At 46.6% G+C, this 27209-nt stretch overlaps 2 protein-coding genes and 1 pseudogene across 3 annotated transcripts; 1 reads left to right on the top strand and 2 right to left on the bottom strand.

Annotated features, from left to right (window-relative positions):
* Positions 1–34: 34 nt before the first annotated feature.
* Positions 35–5539, bottom strand: Pced1a (PC-esterase domain containing 1A). 2 transcript variants are annotated; one of them, XM_027954433.2, is made up of 8 exons: positions 5517–5539; positions 4413–4557; positions 3808–3887; positions 3462–3700; positions 3221–3371; positions 2887–3133; positions 753–1028; positions 35–404 (listed from the first exon to the last, which is right to left on the bottom strand). In XM_027954433.2, exons 2-8 carry the CDS (start codon positions 4534–4536, stop codon positions 157–159), a joined length of 1365 nt encoding a protein of 454 aa, XP_027810234.1. In that variant the 5' UTR covers positions 4537–4557; positions 5517–5539; the 3' UTR covers positions 35–156. The 2 variants fall into 2 exon arrangements, with proteins under 2 accessions (XP_027810234.1, XP_027810230.1); XM_027954429.2 differs by lacking the exon at positions 5517–5539 and adding an exon at positions 4869–5272.
* Positions 5356–26803, top strand: Vps16 (VPS16 core subunit of CORVET and HOPS complexes). Its single transcript, XM_027954419.2, has 24 exons — positions 5356–5478; positions 20134–20222; positions 20436–20533; positions 20619–20747; positions 20828–20972; positions 21076–21191; positions 21288–21410; positions 21539–21594; positions 21941–22030; positions 22129–22223; positions 22375–22451; positions 23125–23256; positions 23361–23488; positions 23618–23653; positions 23847–23955; positions 24110–24244; positions 24335–24443; positions 24535–24632; positions 24717–24824; positions 25144–25221; positions 25310–25479; positions 25552–25648; positions 26306–26409; positions 26513–26803. The coding sequence occupies exons 1-24, from the start codon at positions 5426–5428 to the stop codon at positions 26655–26657; spliced, it is 2520 nt and encodes an 839-aa protein (XP_027810220.2). The 5' UTR covers positions 5356–5425; the 3' UTR covers positions 26658–26803.
* LOC114081061 (small nucleolar RNA U13) lies at positions 18350–18444 on the bottom strand (annotated as a pseudogene).
* Positions 26804–27209: the final 406 nt, after the last annotated feature.

The raw sequence follows: 27209 nt of genomic DNA, 5'->3' as shown, positions 1-27209 counted from the left end.
GAGGCCCACTCCCTTTATACAGAATATGTCACTCTGTCCTTCCATGCCTTTATTGGTGACAGCAATGGACAAGAACAATGCCAGGCCCAACACCTGGGGTGCCAAGCAGGCCCTGCAGGGCTCCTGGCACATCCAGCCCCCAGCCCAACATCCAATCTACCCAGGCCATGTTCCCGAATGGGCATGTCCCCGTCTGTCCAGTTTGTATGTGTGGATCAGTCTGTCTGAGTGCCTGAGCCGTTGCCTACAGGGTCCCACCATCCTTGGCACATGGTAGGGGCTGTTGGGAACACAACGTGGCATTCCCCGGTGGACCACTGGGCCTCGGTGCTGACCATGGGAGACAGGGCCAGGGACTGGAGGTGGCAGGGGGCCAGGCACAAAGTTCACTCCAGGGCCACATCCTACAAAAGAACCAGCTGTCAGAGTGGGCTTCTGACCAGGGTGAGCAAAGCTCTGCCTTCAGGCAGCTCTGGTCTGCTAGGGTGATTTCTCTTGGCTTTGGTTTCCTCATTTGCAAAATGGGGATACCACTTCTCCTACCTCCAATGGGTAAATTATGATAATCAATGAACTGATTAAAGAGTCTGTAGGTACTATTCCAAATTGAGGGACTACTGTCACCAAACTCAATCCTGGGGGCAAAAGGAGTACCCAACTCCTCTCGGCTTACCTGGGTACAGCAGGCTGGGCTGGGGGAGGTACAAGGGGAGACTGGGAGAGGTGTTAAGGGGGGTCACAGAGGCACCTACCTAGGTTGGGTGGCATCGAGAAGTCCTCCATTGGATTGTAATTGAAGAATTCATGGGGTGGAAAGGGCTGGCCTGGGAAAAAAGGGGCATCCTGGGGCAGGGGTGGGAACAAGGGAGGTGGTGAGGGCTGAGGAAGAGGATAAGGAAAAGACATGGGAGGGGGTAAAGGAGAGGGTGGGGGTGGAGGCAAGGCCAGCTGCTCCCCGAAGTCTGGGGACTGCCTATGGCTTCCCTGGAATGGATGATCCATCTCTGGCCAGTCCTCAATCCACGGGTCTAGGAATGGGATGATTGTTTTAGAAAGGCCTGAGAAGCCAGACTGCCCTGAACTCTGGTTAGCCACACTTCCAGAGTTCTTCTCTATTCTCTCAGAGAACAGGGCTACCAGGCTGGAGTACCATGTACCTTCCACCTAGTTTTCCTCATTCTCTCACATTTTAGGCCAAGCTCAAGATATGCTCCTTTTTTCTTGCTTCACATTTCCCACTCTTCTGACTCCATCCTTCCCTCCCACACCTATTTCCTGTGCTTGTTCAATTCCTGAATCTTTAGCTTTTTCCTCTCCCCAACTCCTTCCCACAGACCAATAAATAAGCCAAATATAAAGATCTTGTTCTCCCTATTGGCCCCCCTTTCCTTACAAAGTTCTACAAGGACCATTTTGTCCCATTTCCATGTCCTCATCAATTGCTCACCATCTCTTTGGACCCTACTCCATGCCTTCAATGCATTTCCTACTAAAGGCAACCACTCATGGACATATTTAACCAATGGTCAACAGCCTCTGTCTTCCTTGAAAGTGCCTCTCTATCTTCACCTCCTTGTGTCTGCCATCAGTCCCTCTTTCCTGCCAATCTGAAGTGTGAGTACTGTTCTGCTTTCTTCTTCATGGTTCATACTCATACCCTCTACTTCTTGCCTGGTATCTAAATACAAATCCCCTGTATTTCCACAGTACCTCAGACAGATCTGCCCTAATCAAACTCATCAACTCATCCTTCCACCTCAAATCAATTCTTCCATTGAATGTCCTTAATTACTGTAGCTTCAAATTAGATTCAGAAGACCCAAGACACCACAAATTAGCCTTAAAACCTTTTCTTTGCTGGGATCAACTCTGTCATCTATAAAACAATAAAAGTCCTAATTCACCTCCCCAATGGATGCTCCAACTCCTGGCTACTAAGTTCTGGAGATCTGCCCGTATGATATTCCCAGCCTCTCTGTGTCCCCCACCCTTGTGCTGAGACAGTTTCTAACATAACTTATGCCTCCTATTCAACAAACACTGTCCTCTTGGAACTGTGTACAGAGTGACTGTGCTAGACCCTGGGATGAAAGGGGTGAATTGTGAACAAGTGAGGCAGGAAACTAGTCTTTTGAAGACAGGATGGAGGGGAAAGGCAGACACAGAAACAATCAGCCATGATGCCCCAGGTGTGAAGAGGCAGGGACTGGGAGGCTAACAAGGAAACAAATGTTTTGCAGTGTAGAATGTTATGGCTTAGATGTGATGGGAACAGTACCCCAGAACAAGCAGGAGGGGTAGAACCCTCAGAAGCCTGTGCTAGTAATGAGTGATAGGGCCAAGGACAGCAGTTCTAAGCTGCAACCAATGACACTGGGACCCTGAGGCTGAGATGAGCCAACAGGATCTTGTCCACTGAACCCATTCCTGTGAGAATAACCTGCATCATGTCTCTGCTCAGCAGTCTTATAGCTGACTGCTCCCCCTGGTCCTCTTGCCTCTGCCACACTGCCTCGACTACCCTTCCTCCATTTCTATCTTTCCATACTCCACACCTGTGCCTAGCTAAAAGTACACCCATTTTTTTCCCTGTTCACCTGTTGAGTAGAATTTTTTGACACCTGGCCTAATACAATAACCAATGCTTGCATAAGCTCACTCATGTAAACAGAGGAACTACACAATTGGACTGTAAAGAACTGGACTCAGACTAAAATGTTGTTCCTATGAGCTAACCCTCCCCAGAGGATGATGAAGGCACACTCAGGAGCCATGACAGTCCTTCAGAGACCCCAACTCTCTACCTCTGTTCCGTTCCTTTCTTGAGTCCTATGTTCTGACAGCCCTACCTGCATCACTACCCAGCCCCTCTGTGGTAGGGCTCACCAGGGGGACGGTCACGCTTGGGCAGTTCCACACCCCAGGCATCAGCCACATGGGTCAGAAGCAGATGTGAGAGGTGGCGGTGTGCATGCTGGTCCCAATGGACACCGTCTCGATGGCGGTGCCGTACTGCATGCCGGAAATGAAAGTGTAGGTCCAGGACATCGAAGCAATGGTCCCCGGCCAGTGTAGCGCTGTAGAAGTTGCCCTCAACTACATCCCGTCGTAGAGTGCCCGCCAGTGGCTGAAGCTGAGAGAGAAAGTGCAGCCTCTATGAGGGTCCCCTATCTATCAGCTAGTTTTTCATCCCCTGTCCAGAAAGGCCCCAGTTACTTGCCTCTGGCAAAAGAAAACCCCCAGTGATGCGTTTGCCTAGGGGCATTGCCATGTTCCACACCAGCAAACAGGAGTCTGGCAACACTTGGTCCATGCGCACAAACACTCGTTCCAGGTTCTCTCGGTAGCTTTCCATTGAGCAACGGCCATACCTATTACATAACACAAAGGGTGGGCAAGGAGCACAGGGGAAGAGCCATACCTCCACCTCCAACCTGTATTTACCTCTCCCCTGCCCCAACCTGGAGAGATCCCAGAGGCAGGAGTTGATGATCACCAAGTCGGGGGCAGGCCCATATGTCAGCTCCTCCAGGACGTCCTCAAGGTACTCAGAGTAAACGCGGGTGAGGAAGTAGAAGCGTACAAGGTGGTGGCCAGAACCCGAGCAGAACTGGCGGACCTCGCGATACTGTGTCCCGTTGTGCAGCTCACCCAGTTGGCCCCCAGCCACCAGCTGGTCCTGTTCAAAGCTCAGCTCCCCCTGCCCACCCCCAACCCTGCTGGTCAGACCCATGCCAGGGAGGTGGACCCTGCCAGGCCAGGGTCTGCACCCACCCACCACTGGCATAGCTGCAAAGCCTCCCTCACCTTGGCTTTCAACTGGGCAGCTGTGAGCAGTGAGTCTTTCTGGAGCAGAAGCACCAGGTCCTTATACACAGCTCTCTGGACTGCAGGGAGACAGTGATTCCCAAGGCTGAGGCAGACCTTGCCCCATCCCAGCTCTTCCCAAGTCTAAGCCTCCCATCTTCCCAGGGCTGGGCTGCCCAACACCAGCTCCATGGAATATTCACTTAGGTACAGGAAAAAAGGGAAGATTTAAAAGCCCTGGCACTGCCTGTTCTTTCTATTTGTGCCCCTCTCTGTCAAAGTAGAATATGTGACCCTAGATCACCTGGCAAAGTCAAATTGGTCAAGTCCCCCAGGAGACACATGATACAGCCCATAGCTCCTTTTGGGGAGATCATGGGAGACTGTGAGGGAGAGAAAAATGCTAAGCAAGGATGGGCAAAAAGTGCACAAGTTACATGTCAAGACACCTGTGGAAGATGTGTAGGGAATTAAAAAGGGGGGACATCTATTTAACTAGAACAGACTAGGGGGCAGAGAGACCTGAGATGGAGGCAAAAGGTGCAAACATAGAAACAGGTTGCAGATGCAGGTTTGGGACGCGTCATTTTAGAGGGGGCACTCACTGGAGTCCCCCAAGATGACCACGAACTTGTTGTGTAGCAGCTGCTGGACTTCTGAGGCCTGGAAGTGGACCATGGCGCTTCGCAGCGGGCGGTGCGGCACCTCGTTTTCCAGACAGAAGACCATGCCGCCACCGACAACGACGGGCTGCAGAGAGAGGCCACTAAGCCGCTCGAGGGCGGGGACATGGAGCAGGTCGGCCCCAGGGCCCGCCCTGGGATAAACGAGGCCTGCGCCAGCCCCTCCCAGGCTGCTCGGAGCTACAGAGAGGCGGCTGCGGCGATAGAGGGGAGCCCATGGCAGCGCCGGCCTTGGTTAAACTCCGTGCGGGAGGCGGCGGTCGCCGGGCCTGCAGGCCTCCAGGGCACTGTGGCGCTTCCCGCGCGGCGGCGCCGCCCTGCGCCCCGCCACGTGCCCGCCGCCCCGCGCATGCGCGCGCGCCCGCTCGCGCCAATTACCGAATCCCGGGGCTCCGCGCAGTTCACCGGAGAGTAGTGCGAGACCGCGCACTGCGCGCCTGGCCCGCAGCGGGCTCCAGGTCTAGCCTCATGTTCCCGCGCCCAGGGAGGCCAGTCGGTTCTGCAAAGCCCCCGCCCTGCAGAGCCCTTGCGCCCTGGTTAGCTGTCGGTGCGCAGCCCGACGCCCAGCGCTCTCCATGCGTGCGTCGCGGTGGCCCCGACGGCGCCTCGGGCTTCGGCGCCCCAGGCGGCGTCGCTCACAGCTCCCACTTCCGGTCACCCATGTCACCCCTGCGCACCCTCAACGCCCGAGGGGATGGAAAAGCGGCAGGGTCAGCTGCTAAGGGGCCCAGGAGCCAGGGTCAGGCCCACCCGGGCGGGTGGGAAGCCCGGTGCGGGCGGGGGGCACGGCGACGGCCGACAGCAGCTGCCCACAGTGGTGATGGCCGCAGAGGCGGCCTCGTCACGTGACCCGGACGGGCGGAAGCGGAAGTGCCGGCCTGGAGCCCGCGCTAGGTGGCTGTCCTAACATTGCCCAGCCGCTGTCTGCACCAGCCATGGACTGCTACACCGCGAACTGGAACCCGCTCGGGGACTCTGCCTTTTACCGGTGAGCCGCCCCGCCCTCCTGCCTACAGCCCGGCTTACCTCGCTCGCCCGCCCGCCGGCTCGGGTCTCCGGGTAGAGCTGGCGGCGTTCACCCCTGTCACTATGGGCGCTGGGGTCCGCCCCGTGCCGGCTCTCCCTGTCAGTCAGTCAGGGACTTAATGCACCGCTGCCTCTGGGCAGGGAGCCGGGCCTGCTTCAGAGAAACGACCGAGATGAGCGGTTGCCACTCCCAAGTTTAGGTCTGTCAGCCTCCGGAAGGATGCTCAGATCTCGTTGAAGGAGGCCGCCCGCGGTGACAGCGAGTACCCAGTCTCCTGCTGGAAAGTGCTGCTGAAGTCAGACCACAGGGGCGCTCGGAGGGGGGCGGGATCGCACGGCGGGCGGGGTGTCTGTGCTGACCAAGGCAGGGAGTAGGGGGCGAGTTGTCAGTGAATCCTGGAACAGCGCAAGTGAGGACCCCCTGGTCCGGGGTAGCCTTCCCGCGGGAGTCCTAAACCAGGGATTTTCATTAACTTGTAAAACATCGTTAGCCTGATCAGGATTTTTCAACAGCTTCCCTTTGTAAACTAAAATACAGTCTATGTGTTTGTCGGCCCGTATTTGTGTCTTCAACCTCATCTGTTGCTCTCTTATCCAAAGCTTGTGTTCCAGCTGCACAGAATTTCAGGGCCCCAACATACAGTGATATTTTATGGCTTTCTATGTTTGTATCAGCCTACAGTTCTTTCTGTGGGCATTGCCATTTCCCTCTTTAACTCACTGAAGAATTCTTGCTCATCTTTCAGGACTTAGTTCAAGAGTTCTTTCTAGAACCTTCCTTCGCCCTGTCCCGATTGAAATCCTTTAGGCTTCACAGGGCCTGGTGCTAAGATCTGTTATATGTGATACAGTAGGGCAATATTTGTGTGAGTTCCTTTTGCTAAACCAAGCCCTTTGAGGGCTGATATCATGTTTCTTGCATTTTTTTTTTTATCTCCAGTGCATGTTTAGAAGTGTCTTCTGTGTAACAGTTTTCCAATTAAATTTTTAAAGAATAATTTTAGAGTTGGGAATATAAATCAGTGGAAGAGCCCTTGCCTTTAGGGAGACCCTGGATTTGATCCCCAGCACTGGGGGGGGGGGGAGATATCATATGAATTACAATTAAAAGATCGCAAAGACATTGCATCAGGATATTTTTTCAATAGAAGATATTCATTTCTGCTGATGAAACTACTATTCTTACTCATGTATTCAAACTTTTAAATGTAATTTTTGATTTGCAACATGATACACTTCCTAGTTAAATGCCTGGTAACAATTTTTAGAGATCTGTTGCATTTATTCATGATAATTCTCACGAATTATCATGAAATATGCCTATACAATATGAAAAAATTGCAAAAGTTTACTTAAAATCAGTAGGAAATACTAATGATTTTATGTGTTTCAGTAGAGAAGAGATACCAGCTGACAAAGTTAGCATATCATTTAGTGTTCACTCACCACCTAGTTAACACAGCATTCACTTTTTAAAATATTAATTTGTAGTATTCTTGAAAATACATATTGCCTGCCCAGGTCTGTTGAATCAAAGACAAAAGACAATGTCCTCATTACCACTGAACTCCTGTTTAGACCACTAAAGTTTTTTTAAAACATCTAAGTCTTGAGTGCATACCATTGACCTGGAGCTGGTTGGCCAATCTACCCTTACCTGTTCTGTACTGCCAGAAAGGATTAAGGGTCTTAATCTTGCTGTAGAGAACATGTTCTAAGTTGCTAACAGATATTTAAACTTTCTTATCTACTAGACGCTATCCTGAGTACTTGTGTGTTGATTTGCTTAACCTTAACAACTTCATAATGTAGGCATCATGATTAGCCCCATCCTTTTGATGAAGAAGCTGAGGGTCACAGAGGCCAGGTTACAGTAGACCAGGTTATGTAGCTAGTAAGTGGTAGAAACAGGATTTAGACCCAAATGGTCTAGTTCTAGACTCTGCGCTAAAGCATAAGAATTGTTTTGTTTTTTTAAACAGGAAAATATAAGAACATGTTCTAGTTTCAGTACTGAAAATGCTTTAAGTAAAGGTTCTTTATTTTCTTCATATTTGTACAATCCTAGGACATATTTGTATTCTAGTACGTGAATTGAATGATAAGCAGGTGGGAGACATTGCATTTTGAGTCCTACTGGCAGGACAGGATTCTTCTGCACTAGAGGTAGTATTCTGGAAATTCTGAAATTGGGGAAGGCAAAGAGAGAAAATGGTGACCAGGTCTTATGGGACTCTAAATCTAGACTTTTTTAGTTCTGGGAATTGAATCCAGGAGGCACTGAGCCATATCCCCAGTCCTTTTTTTTATGTTTTATTTTGAGACAGGGTCTCACTAAGTTGGTTAGGGCCTTATAGATTACTGAAGCTGTCTTTGAACTTGCAGTCCTCCTGCCTCAGCCTCCTGAGTTGCTGGGATTACAGGCATGCACCACTATGCCTGGCAGAAGTCTAGCCTTTTTATCCTAAAAATACAACTTGAGCTATTGCCATTATTTAATTTGACCCAGCCTTTGCTAGTTTGAACTTGTATTGACCAATACAACAGACATGTACTCTTCCTGTTCTCATAGGGCTAACAGTCACAGGGCAAGACCATTAATAACCATTAGGTATTTGTTTGGTCTTAGTCACTATGAAGGATAATCACTGAGGTGTAGGAGCACATACCTTAAGAAAGCATATAAACTGGGTATGGTGGCACACATCTGTAATCCCAAATACTCGGGAGGCTGAATCAGGAGGATTGTAAGTTTGAGGCAAGTCTCAGTAACTTAGTGAGACATTTCTCAAAATAAAAAGGTCTGGGAACATAGCTCATTGGTATGTGTCCCTGGATTTAATTCCAATATAAAAAATGAGAGAGATGAAGAGAGTGGGAGTGGGGGAAGATAAAGAAGACTTTTCAAAAAAAATATTTCTTTTTTAGTTTTAAGTGGATACAATATCTTTATTTTATTTTTATGTGGTGCTGAGGATTGAACCCAGTTCCTCACATGTGCTGGGCGAGCACTCTACCACTTGAACCACAACCCCAGCCCCCAAGAAGACTTTTTTTAAAAGAAAGAATAATGTCCCATCCAAGAGATAAGTAGACTTAAGTGCAGGGGGAGGGTTAAAGAAGAGCATATACAAAAGTCCTGAGGTAGGAAGGTCTGAAACACTCCCAGTGACCTAAAAAGCCAGTGGGATTGGAGTGCTACAGGCAACAGGCAAGACAAAAGCTGAGGTTGATGTCCTTCTTTTAGGAGTCACACTCTACAGGAACTTATAGACCATCTTATTTGAAAAACGTGAGAAATTTAAATTAAGGAAAAGATTAACATGAATGGATTTGCACCGCTTGGGGATTGTTGTGTGTTTTAAGTTCCTTCTGGAGGCAGAAGATGGAAGTAATTGGAAGAATGGAAACAAAAGAGACTGTGTAAGGAGCCTAGGGAGAAGTTGTGGGTGGTGAGCACTGGGTTAGTGATGGTAGGTGTGGAAGGGGTCTGAGCAATTTAGTTGGTGAAACAGAAGGAGGTTGTAATGACTGCACTTGGGAGGGAGGAGGAAAAACAAGGAATCAAGGATGACTTTGAGTTTTGGCTTCAAATCATGAAAAAGGAAAAGTGAGTTTGGCAGAGAAGAGAGTGAGCACATTGACTTTCAAGCTTTTCAGAAACATTCTTATGGTAAAAGAAAGGATTATGAATCCCTGATGTTCTTAGAAGAGAGGAAGACTATTTTAGTACTATACTTGTGTTTTTGTTTTGCTTTTTTGCTAATATAAACAAATGTTTTAAAAATTGGGTTAAATACACATAATATAAATTTATCATCCTATTTTTTAATGTATTCAGTATGGTTAAGTATATTCACAGTGTTGTACCACCAATTTTCAAAACCTTTTCATCTTGTAAAACTGAAATTCTGTACCCATCAATGGCAACTCCTCACTTTCCCCTCCCCCAGCCAGTGGCAGCCATCATTCTATTTTCTGTCTCTATGAATTTGATTGCTCTAAGTACCTAATAGTAAGCAGAATCATATAACATTTGTCTTTTTGTGACTGGCTTACATAATGTCTTCAAGGTTCATTGCCATTATAGCATGTCATAATTTCCTTCTTTTTTTTTAATATTTTGTATTGGGGATTGAATCAAGGGGTGCTTTACTACTGAGCTACATCCCCAGCCCTTTTTATTTTTTATTTTGAGACAGAGTCTTGCTGAGTTGCTGAGGCTGGCCTTCAATTTATGACTCTCCTGCCTCAGTCTCCCAGGTTGCTGGGGTTACAGATCTGTGCTACCACACCTGGCATTTAGCCATATTTTAAGGCTAAATAATATCCCATCATATGTATATACCATAATTTGCTTTTCAGTTCTTCAGTCAAGAGGCACTTGGATTGTTCTCACCTCTTGGCTATTGAGAATAATGCTGGCATAAACATGGTGTACAAATACCTTTATAGTAGGGCTAGAGTTGTAACTCAGTGATACAGTGCATGCTTAGCATGCATAAGGCCCTGGGTTGGGTCCTTAGTACCCAACAACAACAAAACCTTTTTGAGACAGGTTGGAGGAATGGGATTTCAGGGGTGACAATGGGTTCTCTTTAGGGACTAGGGATTTGGGGATTATTGGGTTTTCCTAAATCAAGATCTGATGTGCTTCTCTCTCCCCAGGGCTTTGATACTCCAGCCTGTTTCACAAAGGGGCTCTTGTCACATCATGGTGCACCATGATGCTCCAGCAGTTCAACTGCATTGCCATAGGGATTTCTTTACTGTTTCTTGCAGGAGCTAGAATTGAGGCTGCCAGGACAGTCGGTATAATAGTTTTCTAATGTAAGAATCCAGGGTTCATTTCCGCTGCTCAGAAGATTTCCATTTCTGAGACCTAGAAATGGAGGAGAAAGATGTAGCTGGCCTTTCCATTTGAGGGTACAGCTTGTCCTCACCCTTAGGCTTTTCTGAGAGGCTGCCCTTCACTCTCCCCTTCCACATCCACAGCATCCTTGCAGCACAGCTTGAGTCACCTCACTGAGAAGCCTACTGTAGCTTGAAGACTTTGAGAGGTGATTTGCCTTGTTGCTCTTTGCTCCCTGACCCTTTCTTCTGTACCTCTTTCAGGGCTCCTTTATGCCTGGCTCTGCCTCTTTCATACTTGGTCTATTATTGCCAGTTTCTTAGACCACATCCGATTGGAGGTTTTGGCCCATGGCTTCTGGAGATCCCAACTTTTGCCAACTTTCAGGGTGACTTAAATGGCCACTGTCTTCACAGTGATTTTATCCACTTCAGCCACTCTCTCCCCCAGTCCCGCTCAACCCTGGTGCTCATCCAAAACTGCTCTACCTCAGAAGTGTTAAATTCACAGCCTCCTCTTGGACCATAGACTCCTGTCCGAATGGATACTCTGAAACCTCCTGGTTCACCTGCCCTTTAACCTCAGTGGGTCCCCATCCATGGAGCTCTCTTTTGTCTTGGTGTCCACATGCAGAGCCCCTTCTATAGATGTTTCCTTCCCTGTCCGGCTAGCTGGACAGCCATGGGCAGTCACTTCTTTTTCTTGCCTTTTCCCTAACAATCTTGTTCCTTTGCCCTTTGGTTGCACTTGATTGGCACAGGACCACCTCCCTGTGCACCAGTCTCTCACCATCTCTACCTGCACCTGGCTGCAGGGTCACCCAACAGCTAGGTTGGGACTACTACAGTTCCGCTGCCACAGCTTTAGCTTGATGGAGTCATTCTACACTCACTCACCTCAGGGCTCTACTTGTAAATGATTACACTATGAAATACTTGTGAGTAATTAAAATACTTGGGGAATATTAAAAATTGAAATCTCCTTGCTATCCCCTCCCAATAGCTGACTTCATCTCATGTTTCCCAGAGAACTGGAAGTTATGGCATGGAAGCCTAGGCTTCCCCTGACCAAACCTGCTCTTCCCTAACCAAAGGAAAGGTGCCCCTGTTCAGCCACATCCCTGGCTCCCTGCCTTCTTAGACATCATGTGCCGATCCCCTGTCCTCACTTAGCCACAGTGTTTCTCCAGCTATCGTCCAGGGCCCCTTGCATCAAGATCACTTGAGATGTTAGCTACGTGCAGGTTCATAGGGCAGATGCCATAGTATCTGGGGCGAGTCATAAGAATTTGATCTATATTTTCAAGGCTACAGCTCTGCGTTGTTTTCCACCATCTCTGTCCCAGTGTTCCCTATTAGATTCAAGCATACTTAAATCTCCCATCCTTCCTAACCTATAGGTCCTTCCTCACCCCTCTTTCTCTCCCTGTGTCCCGCTGAAGTCCTGACTGAAGACCCCATCTGTACTTACTTCCCTTTTCTCTCTTCTCACTGACCAATTACTCTGGCCTGAACACCATGTTCTCAGTGATATTCTTCACTGCAGTTAACATACCCCAGTCTTCATCTGAGCTTAAATCTAGAGCATCGTTCAGGGCTGACCAGTGGGAAGCAAGAAGCAGCCCTTGTGGGCACAAATGGGTTACTGGTGAGCCATAGCTGGTGGCTAGTCTGGAAGTTGAAGCAGCACTGGAAGCATTCAGAGCTGCGGGTAGGTAGACCCCCATCCCGGCCAACACTGTGAGCTCATCAAGGGATTGTGTATTCTGGGCACATTATTGGGGCAGAGAACCACCAGGTGTCCACAAACCCACAGTGCCCACAGACCACGGAGCTGCTGGAAGCAGCAGGAGAGCCCTTTCCTCCTGCAGTGTCCTTTTGGCGCCCTCTGTTGAGAAAGCTTAACATTCAGCTCACTTCAGATCAAGTACTGAAGGGTGAATTTGGAGCAGAGAGGCAATAACTTGATAACTGGCCCATCTGACTTCTTAGCTTTCTCAGGAAGCCTTCTGCACACCTATGAATTCCTTTACAATAACAAAACAATCATTTCTGGCTTAATAAGATACTATTATCCTTACAAGTAGAACTATTCTTTCACAAAATGAGAAGAGAACAATCTTAAGTTATTATCCATTATTGAATCCATTAGTTCTCACATTGAGACCCACTATCCCACTGAAAATATTCTGTTATAAAAACTAAATTGTTCTGGGTAAGGTGGCATACACCTAAAATCCCAGTGACTCTGGAGGCTGAGTCAGGAGGATCGCAAGTTGAGACCAGCCCTAAGCTTGCTCAAAATAAAAATAACAAAAATAAAATTGATCTCAAAAGTAGAAAGAATTGAGGATGTTGCTCAGTGATTAAGTGCCCCTGGGTTTAAACCCTGATATAAAAAAAAATCCCCCCAAAACTAAATTGTAATGTTAACCTCTAGTAATTTGTATATAAAATAAAAATGGGAAGTAGAAGATAATGGCTAGTATATAAATATAAGCACATTGATGTAATAAGCATAGAGAAAATAGGGAAAAATGATTCCAGTTTTCATTTCTATAATTGCTTACAAGGTCATAGTTGATATCTGTAGCTTCCTTCTTCAGTTGCCCACCCCCTACTTCCCTTGCCCTCAGCCAGAACCTCCATTGCTCTAGTTGTTTACCTCGTGGAGTCATCCAAGCCTTCATTCCTCACCCAGTCTATTTTTGTTTTTTGTTACTGAAGTTTTTCATTGAGCTTTACTGTTGGGTATGGAAACACTAAGAGCCCCCCCCCCCCCAGGACTCCCTGGATTTCAGGCAGTCCTTCTTGCTTCCATTATGTAGCAACAACTTGATTTTACTCTTTGTAATCAGAACAATCACTTTACCTAGTAAATCAACCTCATATTTTATGCCACTGTTGACTCAGTGGCATAGGACCCCAAGATGGCAAGATGATACTCTTTATCTTCTAATTCAATAAATCCATCATTGTGTTTCATTCTCCTCTTGGAGACTCAGCTTTATAAGCCATTGGATCTCAAAGTTCTGGGACTGGAAGCAACATTTTTATAAGATGGTTATTAGGTGTGATAGTGAAAGGAGCCACTCCCACTTCTACCCCTGGATTCCAGGTCCCATGTATTCTGTCTATGGGGAAGGTAATACCTAATAGTCTCTGATTCACAGCATAAGCTGCATCCTAAAAGACAGACCCTCATCTTTTTAAAGGGTGCTGGCTCCCAATTGGGTTTGCAACTGATTCAAAAAATTTTGGCCAGCCCTTTGTGGGTAATGGGATATATGGTAAGACCAGTTGGTTCCATGGCCCTAAGCCCACTGTTGCACTTTCCTTCCTGTGGAATGAAGTTCTTGATTAGATGCAGTGCTTTGCAGAATGCCGTAAGGGTGAATAAAGCATTCTGTGAATCTACAGATGGTGGGTGCTGGCAAACACATTAGAGGCAAGAAAGGAAAATCCGATTTGTCCTTCCATAATGGAAGAAGCCCAATGTAATCAACTTGCAGGCTGGCCTCCTGAGAATGGTGCCAAACTGGGGCCCTATATTAGGCACTCACTCAGGATTGTTAACCTGGTCAGCTTTAGATAGGGAAGCTTCCAAGACCTCTACCTCAAGTAGAAAATAAATAAAAAATAAAACAAAATTTAATTGTGTGGGTTGCTGAATTATAACAGTGGAATTCAACAACAAGCCATTTCTCACGTGTAGGTTAAGGCACTGATCAAAACAATGGATCCTGAAACTTGAACAGGGACTTTTGATCAGACCCAGAGGAAACTGACAATCTTGGAACCCCTGTCACTCCAAGACTCCCTTAGCAGTAAAAGTAGCTTACCTTCCCATCTCTGTAGAGATTAGCCTTCCTTGGCTTGAAAACCCTATGATTACCTTATTCAAGAATGGCAAACTTGGAAGGGGAAAGCTTTCTCCAGACTGGCACACCATTTGTGCCAGCGTCATTTTCTCTTTGTAAATGTTCATGTGAACTCATAATAATCCATCCCATACCAGAGTCCTTGTAGTCATCATTAATGCCACACGTTTAAATATGGAAGCCATTCCCAAAGCACGTGCTTCAGTTGGCACCTCATCAGAGTAAACTTCAGGCTTGGTTAATTGTGATGCCACAGCATATGATAGGTTTCTGTCATCCATTTCCCTTTGGCAAAGAGCTCAACACCAAACCAATTCCCAAATTCCCTCTTTAGGGGTTTTTCTCCTGGGGCCATTCCCTATACCAAGTCTGTATCTATCTGGATCCAGCCAGGAGATTTAAATTGGAAAAGTTAATATAAAGAATTAGTAATCTATGACATAAGTATATATAAAATATATAAGAAAATCTTATATGGTATCTTAGGGATGAGGGAGAGTACCCCAAGAATGGCAAACACGGGAAGAGAAGCCTCTCTCTAGACTGGGGTTCAGACCTTGTTGGAGAAAATATGGTTGCAGCCCACTGGATGCTGGTTGTACCAGACTAGAGCTGACTTATAGTATTGGGGAACCAAGAGGTTACTCTCTAAGGTGCAAGGGGTAGGGGATGCAGGGAAACCATAGCTGGAAGCCCCAGAATGTGCATGTGCAACCAGAGGTGGGTTCCTGTGACTGGACTACATGGCATCCATAGGTAAAGATGTACAATTGTGCAAAGGGAGTCAATGGAAAATGTGATAGGGTACAAGTGAGGCACAGCTAGTGACCAGGCGTCTTGGTATGCAAAGGAATCTGCTGCTTATCATGGGAAGGAAGCCCAAGGTGTGGTATCTTCAGAGAGCCAGGAGTTGATCTAGGCATGGTTTTCCAGATGCATAGGGGGCCTAACACCACCAGGTGTCCTCACACCCTGCCTGCTGGCCTATTCATGGCTTTCCGGAACTCTTCTACTGGGAAAGCTTAACATTGTGTTCACTGTATGGTTGAAAATTTTGAGAGTGCTGCCCATTATCATAGTACATTATGAAGGGTGAATTTGGAACTGAAAGGCAATCAATTGATAACTGGCATGATAGCTCTATGTAAATATATATTTTTATCAGACTTTTCACCCAATGATTTAAAAAAAATTTTTTTTAGTTGTTGATAGACCTTTATTTTTTATTTATTTATACGCAGTGCTGAGAAGCAAACCCAGTGCCTCACACTACCGCTGAGCCATAGCCCCAGCCCCACACCCAATGATTTTAGTAACAAAATGTCAAAAGAAATGCATATGGGTTATAAAATTCAATATTTCAGAAATTAATAAAATATTTAGTACAAAAATAAACATTACTTCTATATGTCACTCCGTTTATCACCTTTCCAAGAGATAACTGCTTTTTCTGGCTTTGTTTGGAAGCCTCTGAGCATTTTTCTATATATTTGTACACAAACATGTTTATATTTAAATGTGTTTGTCAAAAACACATACTCAGTTTTTTATTACATAAATAGGCTTATATGGTCAACGTTGAGCTGCAGCTTATTCGTTTTACTTTCCACTGTATCTCAGAGATAAGTTCACATCACTAATGACAGGTCACCTTAATGATGGCTACATAGCATTCCCCAGAATGGGTGGGCCTATTATTGTTTATTTAACTAGTCCAATTTTGATGAACTTGTTTAAAAAAATATTTTTTAGTGTTGATGGACCTTTATTTTATTCATTTATATATATACAGTGCTGAGAATTGAACCCAGTGCTTCACACATGTGAGGCAAGCACTCTACCACTGAGCCACAACCCCGGCCCCATTTTGATGAATTTTTAAAGAGAGTTTGCAAGGTTTAGGCTAAGTCAAAGGGTATTTGCATTTTAAAAGTCAAATAGATAGCACTTCATTTTCTTCTGTAAGAGCCAATCCATTTATACTTGAGTGTTCATTTCCCACATCTTCAACAGTACTAGATTTTTTATTTGTTTCTTGTTTTGTTTTTTCCAATCAGATGACCAAAACATAAAAATATTTTGGAGCACACCTGTAATTCCAGCTACTTGGAGACTGAGGCAGGAGGATGGCAGGTTTGAGCGCAGCTTGGGCAATTTAGTGAGACACTGTCTCAAAAAGAGCTGTGGATGTAGCTCATTGGTGAAGCAATCCTGGGTCCAATCCCCAGTACTGCAAAAAAAAAAAAAGAGTAAATGAAAAGTAAAAAGACTGGGTCTGTATAGCTCAGTGGCAGAGCACTAGCCTAGCCTGTGTGAGGCACTGGGTTCAATCCTTAGCACCACATAAAAATAAACAAAGAAAATAAAGACATGCTGTCCATCTACAACTATTAAAAAAAAAATGAAAACTTGGGCCTGGGGTCGTAGCTCAGTGGTAGAGCGCTCGCCTAGCACTTGTGAGGCACTGAGTTCAAGCCTCAGCACCACATAAGATAAATAAATAAAATAAAGGTTAAAAAAAATTTTTTTAAAGTGAAAACTTAAAAAATTCTTTACCTAGTAATTAGATATGTCTTCATATCCTTTGACCATTTCTTTAGTGTGTTGTTTCTTTTTCTATTGATTTGTAAAGGAGGCCTTTTTTCTTCATACTAATCCTTTGTTATAAAACTTACACATCTTTTCATAGTGGTCACTAGGCTTTTATTTTATGTACTAAATTTTTTTTTAAATTTCACTTATTTATTTTTATGTGGTGCTGAGGATCGAAACCAGGGTCTAGCACGTGCAAGGCGAGTGCTCTACCTCTAAGCCACAACCCTGGCCCATATACTAAATTTTAATATACAAATTTAAAATTTTTATGTCATAAATCTTGATAGTTTCTGAGTTGTATCTTGTTCTGAAAGACCTTTCCATAGCTCAACATTATAAAAGTATCAGCCTAGATTTTTTCAAATATCTTATGTTCAGTTTTTATTTTTAGTTAAATTGTTTGTGTGTTGATTTTATGGTGTTGGGGATCAAACTCAGCCTTATGCATACTAGGAAAGCACCTACCACTGAGCTACACCTCCAAACCTTTTATGTTTAATTTTTAAATATTTTCACATAAAACAGTATGATAGAACTCCTGACCATTTTTCTTTTAGTATAATTTTTATTTTTAAAAATTAACTGAAGCCTTTTGAGAAAATTATTCCTTTTTCCATGTATCATACACATTTTTTTCCTCTTGACATATGTCTTTCTACTTTGTTTTAAAAAATGTATAAAGGTTTTCTAATGTTAATTATTTAATAAATAACTGTAAATGTGACTCTTGGTAGGGGGTTGCTGAGGGTGGAACCTGGGACCTTGAGCATGCTAGGCAGGCTCTCTTGTTATTGTGTTTTTTTTTTTCAAAATAAATCAACGTTCTGTTACTATCCCTGGCCTTATTTAACAATTCTGCCCTTCACCTGCAAGTAACCATTCATAAGAGATTGTTGTCTTTCCACCATTTCTTAGAAGCAAATGAATGTATATTATTTTTACTTTTTAAATTTTAATTTTAACCCATTTTTTAATTTTTCTTTGTGACTTTTATATTTTATATTATTGCTTAGAAATTGCTATGGTGGCACATGCCTGCAACCCCAGCAACTCTGGAGGCTGAGGCAGGACGATGGCAAGTTTGAGGCCAGACTGGACAACTTAGTGAGACACTATCTCAAAAATAAAACATAGAAAAGGGCTGGGGATGTAGCTCAGGGGTAAAGTAACCTGGGTTCAATCCCCAGCACTAAATAAAAAATAAATTATTGCTACTTTGAGATAGTACAAATATTGAAGATCTTTTTTTCTTATATGGCATTTTTTTAACATTTAAATCTTGAAATCCATCTGAAAGATATATTATCGTAAAGATTAAGTAACGAAATAACATTATTGAGAATCTTCCCATATGGTCTCATTTCAAATATCAATTTGTACCATTTTGAAATGCTATCTTTTTTATATGCTCAATTCCCAGGTTCTTTTCTGGATTCTGCTCTCTTACATTGATCTATTTATTTTTTCCTATGCCAAAACAATAGTTTTTTTTTTTCTTTTTTTTCACATCAGGCAGGAAATGTGCCATGTTGCAACAAGTTTAGAGGGAGTTATATCTCACGCAGTGGCATGAACAACCATGCTTATGAACTGAAAAGGATCCTAAACAATAGTTTTAATTAACTTCAGTTTATATAGTGTGCTTGAAATTTGGCATGTATCTGTTCTCATATTTTCAAAATGTTTTAAAATATTTTCTGGTATTTTCCTTCAGATGATCCTCCATATCATGAACTTTAGAACCAGTTTATGCATCTTCCACAAAAAAAAAAAAATTGTGAGGAAGGATTTTATCAGAATTCCTATGCATTTATAAAACATTTTGGAAAATTTCTCCATGTCTTTTATACCTTTGAGGAAACTTCTGTGTGATTTTGCAAAAATTTTCTTTAGTTTTATTCTTGGGTATCTTGAAATTGTATTTCTATGATTTTTAAAAGTTATATTTCTCTGTCTTTCTCTTTCTCTTCTGTAGTGAGAGAGAGAATCCAGGCCTCGCACATGTGAGGCAAGCACTCCACCACTGAGCCACATTCCCACCTTCAAATGTTACATTTCAAATGAGTCTTGCTATGGTATAAAAAATATCTTTCTCTAGAAAATGGATTGATTTTTGTTGATCACCCTGTTGAGCTATCTTATGTTCCATAGGCTGCTTTGGATTTTTAAAGTAGATTGTCATATTATGTGCAAATACAGGTTGAGTATTCTTATCCAAAGTTTGGGACAAGAGGCATTTCAGATTTCAGAGTTCTTTGGATCTTAGCATATTTGCATGGATATAACAGTTGAGCATTCCTAATCTGGAAATCCAGAAACCCCAAATGCTCCAAAATCTGAAACAATGCTCAGAATGTTCCAGGATTTTAAAGCATTTTGGATTATGGGATTATGGGCACTCAACCTATAGTAATAATCTTGCTCTACCCATTTTTTTTCCTTAATTATTTTGTCTGGAACTCAAAGATATATGTCAAATGGTAGGTAATGGTGAGCATCTTCCTTATCATTAATGGGAAGGCTGCTGAAATGATACTAGCCAAAATGCCCTCCTTAAATACTGTCTCTCTTGACATCCTGGAATAGTGCCCATTCTTTCTTTGTCCTTTGGCTCTCCCCTTTTACCTACCTCCAAATATCAACGGCATGCTTCAAGTTACCTACTCCAACTTATTCGATACACACTTGGTGATTCATGCACATCTCAGATTGCAGTCATCTCATGCCTGCTCATGATTTTCTTACCTCCAATAAGCCAAGCATTCACAAATTGCCATCAATCCAGAACCCTCTCACCAGCCCAATCTCACAGAAGAGCTCCCCTTGGATTTCTTTGATGCTCTGGGACAGTTCATCATCACTCAGCATAGATGGACCCATAGGTTTAAATCTCACAGCCTGATTCATTGTTAAGAACCAGAAATAGAATAAAGATTCCTTCCCCTGAGAGACTTTCTCTGAGGGTCTTATTTCCCACCTCACCCTAGTCCTGTCTCAGTTTGTGCCTTGGATATTTGTCATGAAACCTGCCTCAGGAGCTCTTACCAATCATGGATACTAGCCCCCAAAGTCACATCCTTCCTTTTTAATACCCTCTGCTCCCTCCTCTGTTGTTCCTAGGCAGGCATGTAGTCAATTTTTAGTCGTTATTCCTCTCTCTGCCTCTACTTTGTGAGGGAACTCTCCTTCCCCATGAAGGACAAATGGGGACTTTAAGGGTTCCTCTAGGGCTTATTCTATCCAGATGCAGGGTCGTGAGGAAGTTAATATCTGCTCATCTCTGTGGACAGGAAATATGAACTGTACAGCATGGACTGGGACCTGAAAGAGGAACTCAGGGACTGCCTGGTGGCTGCTGCACCCTATGGGGGCCCCATTGGTAAGTTGTCCTTCCCCTATTGCGTGCTCTGGGATCCTGGAATGAACTTGATTCCTGAGGGCCTTGCTGTAGTTCTTTGCCAACTCACTCTGTTAAAATGCTTTTAGTTTTGGTTCTCCTAAGGTCAGCCTCACGGGTAGGCCTGAGACCCTGGTCCATGAGGCCTGCATGGGGCCTGAGAGTCTAGGACAGAAATCTCTTTTCAAACCACAGCGCTGCTGAGGAACCCCTGGAGGAAGGAGAAAGCTGCCAGCGTGCGACCAGTACTTGAGATTTACTCTGCTTCCGGTATGCCTCTGGCCAGCCTACTGGTGAGCATTCCAGACTGTCCCTGGGTCTGTGGGCTGGGCAGGGCTTCCTTATTCCAAGGATAGCCTCAGGAGTCTCTCTTTGCAGTGGAAGAGTGGACCTGTGGTGTCCCTGGGCTGGTCAGCTGAGGAGGAGTTGCTTTGTGTGCAGGAAGATGGTGCAGTGCTGGTTTATGGGCTTCATGGTGACTTCCGAAGACACTTCAGCATGGGCAATGTAAGGGGTCACAGGGGGCTGGGAAAGAGGATGGGGTTTATGACCCTGTGGTTCCCTCAACCCATGGTCCTTTTCCCCAGGAGGTGCTCCAGAACCGGGTTCTGGATGCCCGGATCTTTCACACTGAATTTGGTTCTGGGGTGGCCATCCTCACGGGGGCCCATCGTTTTACCCTCAGTGCCAATGTGGGCGATCTCAAACTCCGCCGGATGCCAGAGGTACCAGGTGAGCCCTGAGATAGCTCTTTAGCGCCACAGATGTGCCTCCAGACTGTGGGACCAGCTGAGGGCTCTATTAATCATGAGGTTGTCCCCTTCCCTGGTTGCAGGTCTACAAAGTGCACCCTCATGCTGGACCACACTCTGCCAGGACCGAGTAGCACACATTCTCCTGGCTGTGGGGCCTGATCTTTACCTCCTGGACCATGCAACCTGCTCTGCAGTGGTGAGTGCCTGAGTGAGAATGAAACGGAGGGGCGAGGGAGGCAGTGGGAAGGCTCTGAGAAGTGTCCATCTGGTATTCTACTCCGCCCTGCCCCAGATGCCTCCTGGCCTAGCCCCAGGAGTGAGCAGCTTCCTGCAGATGGCTGTCTCCTTCACCTACCGACACCTGGCGCTCTTCACAGACACAGGCTATATCTGGATGGGGACAGCATCACTCAAGGTGTGATCCTAGAATAACAGGGGATACTATACTTGTCCAATGAAAATCTGTTGGGGGGTAAGGGAGGGACTTTTCAATCAGACTGGTGACTGCTGGGATAGGGCCATGACATCCCTGCCCCCTTTCAGGAGAAGCTGTGTGAATTCAACTGCAACATCCGGGCACCCCCGAAGCAGATGGTCTGGTAAGAATAGTGGTGTTATTTGGGGATGGGAGTGAAACATGTTTCTGGGGACACCCAGTATCATCCTGTCTATTGGCCAAACCAAGTAGAGCTTGGATCTTCTATTTGGCCAATGAACACTGAAGGAACCATTGTCCTGGTGGGCTTCAGCTGCCATGGGGAGCTGTTGATACAGGGGTGAGAGGGAAGCAGACAGGTCATCCTGTGGCCAAAAGAATAGAATAAGGGCACAGTCTTGTGCAGGGCTGAACCAGGGCAAAGGGATGCAGCAGTGATGTGGGAGACTTGGCTGTGGGTCTGCTGTCCTGGAAGTGTCCCAGACTTGTGTGTATGGTGCTGTCAACAGGTGCAGTCGTCCTCGCAGCAAGGAAAGGGCTGTCGTGGTGGCCTGGGAGAGGCTGCTAATGGTGGTGGGCGATGCACCTGAGAGCATTCAGTATCCTTGAAGGGCTGCCTTGTAGTGTGGGAGGGGGGAGGGAGGTCACTGGCCCCACCCTAACTTTAGACACTCTTGGAAACCTTAACCAAGCTCAGGTTTGTGCTTGATGAGGATTCCTACCTGGTACCTGAACTTGATGGGGTCCGCATCTTCTCCCGCAGCACCCATGAGTTTCTACATGAGGTTCCAGGTGAGGTCCTCACAAGGGTATCATGTAACCCGGGGTAGAGGCTCCTCAACATCCCAGTTGCCCTAGGCCAGTGGCCAAAGGAGGATCTAGGTATTGAGGCAAGACTGAAGGTTTTCTTGCCCCATCTACACTCACCGACTCCCTCCCACAGTGGCCAGTGAAGAGATCTTCAAAATTGCCTCGATGGCCCCCGGAGCACTACTGTTGGAGGCCCAGAAGGAGTATGAGGTAAATCCATGGACTTCTTCCCAGGCCCTAAGATGGGAAGAAGTCCCTTCTTCCTGCCCCCTGACTGGTCCAGCCCTCTGCCCCTGTATGGGCATGTGTGGGCACAGCCAGGTGCCACCTATCAAGAGAGGGTTTCAGATGCCTGTATCAGCAGCTCAGGAGGCTGAAGCAGGAGGATTACAAGTTCAAAGCCAGCCTCAGCAACCTAGTGAGGCCTAAGCAACTTAGGTGAGACCCTGTCTCAAAATAAAATTTAAAATAATATTTTAAAGAATAGGGCTAGGGATGTGGCTCAGTGGTTAAGTGTTCCTGGGTTCAATCCTCAGTGCCGAGGACACATAAAAAGAGGGCTTCAGGGAGAATACTGGTGGACTGCTCGGGAATTCAAGTAACATGGGTGTTTCTCCACATGGTAATGGAGAAGGATAGGGCGTCCTTGCTATCTCCAGCTAGGCATAAGTCAGCACTACTGTTAGAAGTTGTCAAGGCCTCCCAGAGGCAACTGTGAGCCAACATGGGATGATCTCAGTTATACTGAACAGAGTGAGAGAGTTCAGGCTCCAGCCTATGCAGGCCCTCCAAACCAGCCCATTTGAACTATAGTCCAGAGGGGCTAAGGGCCAATGTGGGGTTTCTCTGTCATTTTGCTCCATCACCGAACCTCTCCCTGCAGAAAGAAAGCCAGAAAGCAGATGAGTACCTACGAGAAATCCAGGAGCTGGGGCAGCTGACTCAGGCCGTGCAGCAGTGCATTGAGGCTGCAGGACACGAACACCGACCAGACATGCAGAAGAGTCTGCTCAGGGTTGGGCTGGAGAGGGTTCTGGGAATGAGGGGATGCTGGGAAGGAGGTGAACTGGTTTTTGCAGTGGAGAAAGCTTTCTTCCATTGCCCTCTGGCTCTTCTCAGGCGGCTTCGTTTGGGAAGTGTTTCCTTGACAGATTTCCACCTGATAGTTTCGTGCACATGTGTCAGGACCTGCGTGTGCTCAATGCTGTCCGGGACTACCACATTGGGATTCCCCTCACCTATAGCCAGTATCCTCAAGCATGGAGGGAGGGTATTTATAGCTGGGGGTGACTGGGGAAGGGGCTGGAGATGTGGTCTGCAGGTACTTGGCAAACAGGACTTATCCCCATCTGGATCCTTAACCAAGGAAAATACAGATATAAGCAGCTCACCATCCAGGTGCTGCTGGACAGGTATAGAAAGCCCAGGGATGCTATAGGAGGGCTGTAAGTGGCGGGGGCATTATGGTCTTGGGTAGAGTCTTATGGTCATTGTATTTGACACATCTTAAGATTTTGGAGGCCTGAGGCACAGGCTGGGGCTTCTCTGCTCCCTTTCTCTGCCCTACCTTGTCCCTTGTGCTCTCTCACCCTCCTTGTCTGCCAGGCTTGTATTACGGAGGCTATATCCCCTGGCCATCCAGATATGTGAGTACCTGCGTCTTCCAGAAGTACAGGGCGTCAGCAGGATCCTGGCCCATTGGGCCTGCTACAAGGCAAGGATGTGGGACCCAAGGGCATTTAGGTGATTTCAGGCCCTGGTGAAAAATGTGGAATGAGGGGGTAAGGGTCTGATCAAGGCCCTGTGGGGCTGGGAGATAAGGAGTGACATATAGATGTGTATGACACCCTCCCCCATACACCTTGCAGGTGCAGCAGAAAGATGTATCAGATGAGGATGTTGCACGGGCCATTAATCAGAAGCTGGGGGACACGCCTGGTGTCTCGTACTCTGACATTGCTGCGCGGGCCTATGGCTGTGGCCGCACAGAGCTGGCCATCAAGGTGTGGGTGCCCAGCCCTCTCCAGATTCTGTGATATGAATTTTCAAGGCCCCTGTGCCAGCTCTTCTCTGCCTTCCTCCCCACCCTGCAGCTGCTGGAATATGAGCCACGCTCAGGGGAGCAAGTGCCCCTTCTCCTAAAGATGAAGAGGAGCAAACTAGCACTGAGCAAGGCCATCGAGAGTGGGGACACTGACCTGGGTGAGCAGGGTTTGGGTGAGAAGCAGACTGGGTCATCTGGGCTGAGGAGGGCCAAGGGTAGAGTTCCCAGCCTATCTTATTATTCCTACAGTGTTCACAGTATTGCTGCACCTGAAGAACGAGCTGAACCGAGGAGACTTTTTCATGACCCTCCGGAACCAGCCCATGGCCCTGAGTTTATACCGACAGGTGTGTGTGGTGGGCAGGTAGCAGGATGGAGCTGCCTGAGCCCTTGAGTTGGCATTGCTGACTGATGGCCTGCCCTCTGCCCAGTTCTGTAAGCATCAGGAGCTAGAGACGCTGAAGGACCTTTACAATCAAGATGACAATCACCAGGAGCTGGGCAGCTTCCACATTCAAGCCAGCTATGCTACAGGAGAGGTCTGAGGTCTATGGAGTGGGTGGAGCCCATGAGCTGGGGCTATTAGTCTGTTGCCTTTTCCGGGAATGTAGGCTTTAGCATTTGGTTCACACTCCATCCAACATCCTCACTGTTGAAGGGAGAGTTTGAGAAAAGGTGTGGCCAGAATGGGGGCTGGTTCCAAAGGAGCTAGTCATCCCTCTAGGACACCAGAGTGGTGCCCCTAGTGGGTAAGGCTGACCTTGGTGACCCTGGGCACAGGGACTGGGGAGCTGTCACCTGGGTGGGGAGGGCCAAGGTCCTTTGCATTGTGAACTCAGTCTCCCTTTGTCTTTGTAGCGTATTGAGGGACGCGTAGCAGCTCTGCAGACAGCAGCTGATGCCTTCTACAAGGCCAAGAATGAGTTTGCAGCCAAGGTTTGGCTTACCCTTTTCTAAGAGCTGCCTGGCCTCCCCTCTTGCTCTTGTCTCTCTCATCCCCGACCTGCCTCATCCTGGTCCCCAGGCTACAGAGGATCAAATGCGGCTCCTACGGCTACAAAGGCGCCTAGAAGATGAGTTGGGGGGCCAGTTTCTAGACCTGTCTCTACATGACACAGTCACCACCCTCATCCTCAACGGCCATAACAAACGTGCAGAACAACTGGCCCGTGATTTCCGCATCCCTGACAAGAGGTATATAGGGACCTGGGCAGCACGTGGACAACCTGCCTTTTCTGCAAAACCTCTAAGCCCAGCTTTCCGCAGGCTTTGGTGGCTAAAGCTGACTGCCCTGGCAGATTTGGAAGACTGGGAGGAACTGGAAAAGTTTTCTAAGAGCAAGAAATCACCCATCGGTTACCTGGTAAGTCAGGGGTACTCTTTCCAAGCCCCCAGTAGCGAGGGTAGTCCTGGGCAGGGAGACAGGTAGGATGACTTATTCAGGCACCTGTTCTGCTGCCCATGTATTAGCCCATGTGTGGGCAAATAGCATCCATAGTGTTGAGTGCACTGGAGGATGGGCTGGAGTCTGTCTGCAAAGGGAGGTGTAAAGTGAGCCGCTTTCCCCCAAAGTGCCAGCAGGAACAACATGTGCCTGGGCTTTCCTGCTTGAGTTGGGGAAACGGGGGTCTGAAAAGGTGCACCTGTTGGGTAGAGGAAGATATCACGTCACAGGGTTTTGTATCCTGTGGCAGGGGTTCAAAGGTGTGGCGGGCAAATTTGATAATGGCAACCATGAGAGAAAACAAGACCTGAGAGGGCAAGTGGCAGCAAATGCCTGTTGTCAAGTGGGTAGTGGTGGATGGTGGAGGAGGAGCATGAAAATAATAGATTTCAAGATTCTAACAGGCCTTTGGTTTGGGTTTTTTTCTGCCCCAAGCATGTTGAGATCACAACTGTTTTGCCATTGTTGGGACTGGTATATAAAATACATATGGACAGTGTATCCATTGGGCTTTGCTCAGAAGAGAACACAGGCTATCCTTTGTCTTACCTCTCAACCCTTCCCTCTCCTTTGAAGCCCTTTGTGGAAATCTGCATGAAACAACACAACAAATATGAGGCCAAGAAGTACGCTTCCCGAGTGGGTCCTGAGCAAAAGGTCAAGGCTTTGCTTCTCATTGGGTGCGTTGAATCAGGGCCCTGTGGGTGTGAGGTGGCTGAGAAGAGGCAGGGTTGGTGCCCTTGGGCAGTCCCAATACCATCTCCCCTTCTGCTCCAACCATAGGGATGTAGCTCAGGCTGCAGATGTGGCCATCGAGCACCGGAATGAGGCTGAGCTGAGCCTTGTATTGTCCCACTGCACTGGAGCCACAGATGGAGCCACAGCTGATAAGATTCAACGAGCCAGAGCACAAGCCCAGAAGAAGTGAGGAGCACTCCCTTCAGGGGGTTCTTCCCCTAGACCCTGGACTTGGCAGAAGGAGTACTTTATCCAGCTCCTTCCCCAGAGCAAAGCTGAGGAAGGGGCCGGAGAGGAGGGGACTCTCATTGTAAATAAAGATGGGACACTTTAGAATGCTTGTCTTATGCAGTCCAGCCTAAGAAAAGCAAATCTGAGGCAGAACCATCTAGACATTGCAGCAGAACTCCATGCATTTGATGGTGTTAGTACTGGAGGTAGAGTTTTTACAAGAGGGCCCTGTCTATCTCCATATAGTTATCAAGGAAAGTTCTATCAGGCTCACAGACCTGAGGAAGATTATGGGGATAAATAGCACAAAACTCAGCAAGAATCACACTAAAAAACACTATGTGCTTGTGCACACACTCAGGAGAACCATGTTAAACATTGTGCCATTATTATGTCGTTTCTCATGACAGTCTTGTGAGATAGATAACATCACCCCGCTAACATAAGAGGAAATTGAGGACCAGGGAGGTTGCTAATAGCAAATGCGTAGCAAAACAAGGATTTGAAACCC

This window comes from Marmota flaviventris, chromosome 2 (genome assembly GCF_047511675.1).
Source record: "Marmota flaviventris isolate mMarFla1 chromosome 2, mMarFla1.hap1, whole genome shotgun sequence".
NCBI lineage: Eukaryota > Metazoa > Chordata > Mammalia > Rodentia > Sciuridae > Marmota > Marmota flaviventris.
The sequence above is the reverse complement of the archived record's forward strand: the minus strand, read 5'-3'. Positions and strand labels throughout refer to the sequence as shown.